At 42.3% G+C, this 6000-nt stretch overlaps 1 protein-coding gene across 1 annotated transcript in view; it reads right to left on the bottom strand.

Moving 5' to 3' along the window:
* Nucleotides 1-329: 329 nt before the first annotated feature.
* Nucleotides 330-6000, bottom strand: part of LOC130186093 (LIM homeobox transcription factor 1-beta-like) — a 53976-nt gene continuing 48305 nt past the window's right edge. Inside the window, exons 6-8 of the mRNA XM_056402827.1 lie at nucleotides 3657-3723; nucleotides 1548-1715; nucleotides 330-1355 (exon numbers count right to left, since the gene is read on the bottom strand). Coding sequence (XP_056258802.1) covers nucleotides 1198-1355; nucleotides 1548-1715; nucleotides 3657-3723 — 393 coding nt within the window. The 3' untranslated portion in view covers nucleotides 330-1197. The remainder of the gene's footprint in view (nucleotides 1356-1547; nucleotides 1716-3656; nucleotides 3724-6000) is intronic.

The following is a 6000-nucleotide window of genomic DNA, read 5'->3' as shown; positions in this document are numbered from 1 at the left end:
AATGCTGCGCTAAACAGCAACCGGCGGGAGGGGCGCTACGCAGCATCCGGTATAAATGGGTTAAAGTAACATTTATGGAATGATTAGGAACATTAATAAAACAATTTCCAAATTTGAACTTAACAACTGCATATGCATGAATATTTTAATCCATTTTTGAAAATGTATTAATATTATATGGAATTTGTCATTTCACTAGTGCAATATTGCACACATGAGGGTGATCATACACAAAAAAGGTTAAATGGTAATTTTGTTCCCACCAGGGATAAAAATAATTCAGTAGGGGCAGCAATATATAGACCAGACAACAAGTAGTCAAGAGAATGCATTTTTTTTATTTGTAGTATCAAGTATCAACACTTTTATTAAGTTAGGAAATTTAAAATGCATCCCAGAGGATCTCAATGGAAAAATAAATAGCAAAGAGATACTAATTTACACACTCAATAAACCAACACAAATAGTGTGATAAATATCAGGATCAAAATAATCAGAGAATTGGGATGGGCATTTTTTTGTACATCACAATGGGATCTTGTTGTCTTCTTAAATAGAATTTTTGGATTTCTTGCAAACCAGCACATTGGTGGGGAATAAATAAATCGCTGTCCATTCTAACATGCAACACTGGGTGTTTCTGAAGAACAGTATTTACATATACAACAGCATCCAGTATAAGTTTAGCAACAGGTAAAATCTTGATGCTTGGCTAAAATGACATCACCAAACTATATTTGCGTAATTGTCCCATTAAAAACAACGTACAACATTAATAATGGATCTAAACTGTGTTACCTAATGAGAAGCATGAAGCCTAATGTTTCTCTGACCTGAACTTTAGTCCCACTTTTGATAATAAACACTTCTGCTGTGATATTTGTACAAATGTTGACAGCTGTCTCTCCGACAAAATGAACCCAGTTGAAAAGTCTACGGCACCAAACCTCCACACTGACAGAGTGGGGTAAGAGGAGCAGTCCAGTCTCAGTTTCAAGTTTTCCTTTTCCTTTGGCTGGTGGAGGTCTTTTGGTGGATTCGGTCCTGCAGCCATATTCCCCTGCTTCCTGATTCACGTCTTGCAGGACAACCCCGTGGCCTGTGTAGTGTGTCTGCACGCTGTGTGCTCGCTTCTTCACGGCCTGGGAGGTGGTATGGTGTGGTGGGTGGGGTGGGACTGACTGTAATGCCAGGATCTCAGGAGGCAAAGTAGGAGCTCTGCATTGAGTACAGACGGTCAATGGGGTTCCCCACCCGAGCCTGCAAGGAGCCTGCGTCTGTGTTGGCCATGAAGCAGTCACTTAGACTTGTCAGAGAGGTGTCACTGTCGATGTCGTGGACAAAGGAGTCAGTACCTGGTAAGAGTAGAGAAGACACGGAGAAGTCAAACACAACAGCTGGTGCTGGCTTTGAAAATATTGAACTCACTGTTTTCACTGTTGAGAGTCTCCAGTCCACATCAACATGGGAGGAAACAAAGGGGATCACTTAAGAAAGACCACAGTGCTAAACACGCAGGTACAGTGATTATGGAGCGTGATGCTCACCGTAGGGGTTCATGTGGTCGCCAGGCATCTGAGGTGGGGTGAGGCCCTGCTGGAAGGGGTCAGTGTTGTAGCCGTTGTGCTCCATGGTCACCAGGTGCTGCTGCTGGTTTGGAGGTAGAGGTCCTGAGTAGGAACTGAGCAGACCCTCCATACAGCCTGATATCACCTCTGTATCAGTCAATGAGAGCAGGGTTACAACACGACTCACTAACCTCACATTGTTACCTTTGACATTTAGGGCGTTGGCTGGTTTGCTGTCTAACTACATGTACTGTAGAGCGGGTTAATATAATTCCGGTCTCTCTTGTGCACAGTGGGGCTAGCTTAACTTGGCACAGGAGCTGGGGGTGTATGGAGGTAGTTAGGCTCCATAAGAGAAGAAATGTGACTCCTGTTGATCCCAGCGTTGTGTCTTTGACATGTTGTGCGTTCTTGGCTGGTCTCCTAACGTCAGCCATAGGACCACCTACAGGACCGTCTTCTGAGTCTGAGCTGTGTGCAGTCTCTGAGGCTTAACTAGCTGCTGGATGGTCAGTAAATCCCTCCGAACTGTGTAATGGGATGTAAGTATTAATTCATTAATTTTTATTCCTCTGCACCGGCTACAGTCTGAGCCGGAGGCACATTGTTTTTTGTGTTGGCCATCCATCTGTCCCATTCTTGTAGATGTCAATATCTCAATAACGCCTTGACAGAAATTCTTCAAATTTGGTAGAATCATTCATTTGGACTCAAGGATGGAATGATCAGATTTTGGTGGTCAAAAGTCAAGGCCACAGTGACCTCACAAAACACTTTTTAGCCATAACTCAAGACTTCACACAGCAATTATGACAAAATTTCTCACAAATGGTTCATATTTGATATGACTCTGGATAAACAGGGATGTGACCTGGCGGTGGTGATATACCTGAATCTACGGTGGCCCTGAGAGCTCAACACACTGCAACTTAAGAAAACATATGCAAACAGAACAAACACAAACAAATTCAGAAAACATCTTCATCAACTTGACAGCGCATATGTTTTCTCAAGTCGCAGTGCATTGAGCTCTGTGGGCCACCGTAGGAAGCTATTTGGTGGTTGCCACAAGTTTCCAGAAGAAGAAGAAGGTGTAATTTAGCAGTTTAAGTACAACAACAACAGTTCAGTTCTCTCACCCACACAAATCTTTCAGTGGTTGAACTATCAGGAGTCAGATAAATGCTACAGCAGCACATGCTATGTGACATATTTCACAATAACTGACTGAAAAAAAACAGCTCATTTAATTTTAGTGTTAAATTTTAAATATATATTTAGCCTATGGACTTATGATATGGCCATAGAAAATAGGATTCTCTTGCTCTTAGAGCGTTGAACACCAAACATCCCCACACACGAGAACACAGACACTACTTCCGTGCTTTTTCTATGAATGCTGTGCATCACATGCTTTCTTATAGAAGCACACAGTATATTGTAAACGCGTTGTCACAACTGACTGTTAGACTGTGAAGATGCCTCACCAGTCGTCCAAGAGGCTTCATCTCATCCTAACATCAACTTCAAACAACCTCCATTTGCTGGTTTGCTTTGCTCATTTGGTTAACAGCAGCAGCTTCCACTATAATAAACCCGGCTGCTTTGTCAATATTGACACACTGGAAGTCCCCGAACAGATAGAGGCAGTGCTTGCCAAAGCACTGAGACACTTATCTATACTGTCTGCTCGTATCTGCTGCGAGACCACAGTGGCAATAAGCCTGCTAGCCGTGATGAGCTGTGCTCCAGAGAGAATCATGGCTCCCACTTTACAGCTCATATTTACCAGCAGAGATGTGGCTCTGCCTTCACAGTATGGGACTCATGCTAAAGCCCACAGAACTGGGAGTGTTTGCTGAGTGACTGTCCTCTGTTTATTGTTCCCATAATAACTTTAATATTTTAAGCTGTTTCTCCAAATAATTCATAAATTACTCACTTTCAGCTTCCATGGCCATTACAGTTATAACAGACAGATTACATGTTGCAGATGGACGTCAGCGGAGCTTTTTCTTTTTGTAACAGTGGAGAAAGCAGCCAACCAGCTAACAGTACAGTCAACACACACAGATGATAAATCCTCACCTTGGCCTAGCCTTTGGTTGCTGTGCTGCTCCTGCTGTTGCTGATGTCTGCGGGCTAGCTTCTTCATCTGTAAATAAATAAACACAGAAAATAGCTTGGCGTGGAGCTGACAGGCATTTAATGAGGAAACACCAGCAAAATAAATAAATGTCAATAATATTAACAATTGTCAAATCATTCTATATTCAAAATATTAAATTACTAAATCATATATTTAACACATTGCATTACTAAATTATATATTTAAAATTTTACATTTACTTAAATATATATTCAAAATATGAAATAACTAAACTGTATATCTTTAATAGGGTCTGAGGTGTGATGTTGATTTACCTCATGTTGTCAAACAACACAAGGCAACAACCAAAACATGTGCTCTGAACTCTGACTCCTTTGAATATTGTGGTTGTCATTAAGTCCAAATATGCATCTGAAGTCATTAAAATAATTATTGTGATTACTTGAAATGTATTTTCATATGCATTTTAACAATATGAAACAAGACAATTTAAAAGCAATGGTAATGGATGTGGGCCCAGACAAGCTGTGTAATGACCCAGCGTTTTCCCCAGCTCCTGGACTCTAGCTTTGTTTCCCACATGACTCCACTGAAGCAAAAAAACTCAAAGGACAAGATCCTAAATGGCCTCAGGCCAGCGAAGTTAACATCGGTGCTACCTCCACCTTGGTTGCAGTACTCCAATTTTTCCCATAAAGCAAAGTGAGGGGTTGAGGATGCGCGCTGTTGGACTCCTCTCATTCCTATACCAGGATTTGAACTTTCAGACTCTTTCAGACTCATTTTATTTATCCATTTGATATTAATCCATTCCTCTCTCAGCTGTCTCTCTGGACTACAGGTCGGCCCAGAACCGGTGCTTTGGATTAAAACTTAATAATAAACACAGGGCTCCCACAGGGCGGTGTCTTATCTCCTGTTCTGTTTGACATCTACACCATCAACAGCACTGCAACACTGAAAAACTGACTGACTTTGTGTGAAGCATATTATAGGTATGTGGACTCTCCAATCACCCTCATTGATGAGAGCTCTTTGGAGCTGAACATCTCCAAGACCAAAGAGCTGCGTTGGAGGACGAGACTAACATCAGGTGACGCTGCCCGCTCACTTCCTGGACCACTGGAATTAGAAGGGCAGGTGGTGCAGCAGGTAGGGGCCTTCAGATACCCTGGCCTTTTACAAGAAGGCATGGCAGCGCTTCTTTCTGCTGAGTTGCAGTGTTAGGGAAGACATTTTAACAGCATCAACATCAGGCCCCAACCAGTCCTCACCATCAGATCTGTGCACTCAGGCAGGTGGATGTAAAGCAGCCCTTATCACAAGGGATCATTCACACCTCATTCAACTCCTCCATCAAGCCGCTGTTATTAAAACTCTTCAGCCAAGACAAATATAATAAAATAAAAAATAAAAAAAATCTACTGACCACTTTTGTTTTTATCAAACAAACAGGAGGAAAAAGTGCATTTGTGGGGGATTATTTTCAGTGGCGGATGAATCCCCATTTGTTGCTTTAGTGAGTATTTGGGGGCAACAGGACGGAGTGTGTGGGATTTAGATACACTACAGTGTGTGTTCTTGGTGATTGAGAAGAGTGGCTCAGTGATGTGTGAAGAGGTAGGAGACACTGATAGTTGGTTTGGCTCTGCACGTCGATGTGTGGATAAGAAATAATAGAAATATTACCAGACTTGTCCTTTAAGAATCAAAGATGTCAGTATTTATTGTACTGTCAGACACTGATTGACTGTGATTTATTACAGACTGTTTTAGACTAACACATTCATAACATTCATACATATATATTGATAATTGACTGCAACAAAAGGCCTGTTGGATGTTCAGACTTCAAGCTTATAGAGTAGATTCACTGAAGCTTAACTGATGAGGAACTAGTTTAGGGTCATGATTCCTGTCTTTTTCCACCCGACCACCAGATGTCCTCGGACTTTCCTCCTGCTCCAAGCTCCACCTGCTCATCTGTTTCCCATTCCCGATCACTGGAACTTCCCCGCCCACCTACACACCTGTTCCTCATTTGCCTCATTTTCTCCCCTGTATTTACACCAGCCCCTTTTCCCCACTCAGTCGACAGATTGTTTTTTCATGTCTCACTTTGCTGTGGACACTCGTTCCTGTTACCGTGCCAACTGTCTGTATTTAGCTACCTGTTGACTGTTACCCGACTGCCTGTAAACCTGCTCTCCATCGTCTAGTAACTTCACTGCACCAGCCTGCCTGTTTGCAGAGGCGCAGTAGAACTGGCAGCCGCTGTCTCAAAATGCCCACAAGTCATTAACATGGAAAAACTTGCATACC

This window comes from Seriola aureovittata, chromosome 18 (assembly GCF_021018895.1).
Source record: "Seriola aureovittata isolate HTS-2021-v1 ecotype China chromosome 18, ASM2101889v1, whole genome shotgun sequence".
NCBI lineage: Eukaryota > Metazoa > Chordata > Actinopteri > Carangiformes > Carangidae > Seriola > Seriola aureovittata.
The sequence above is the reverse complement of the archived record's forward strand: the minus strand, read 5'-3'. Positions and strand labels throughout refer to the sequence as shown.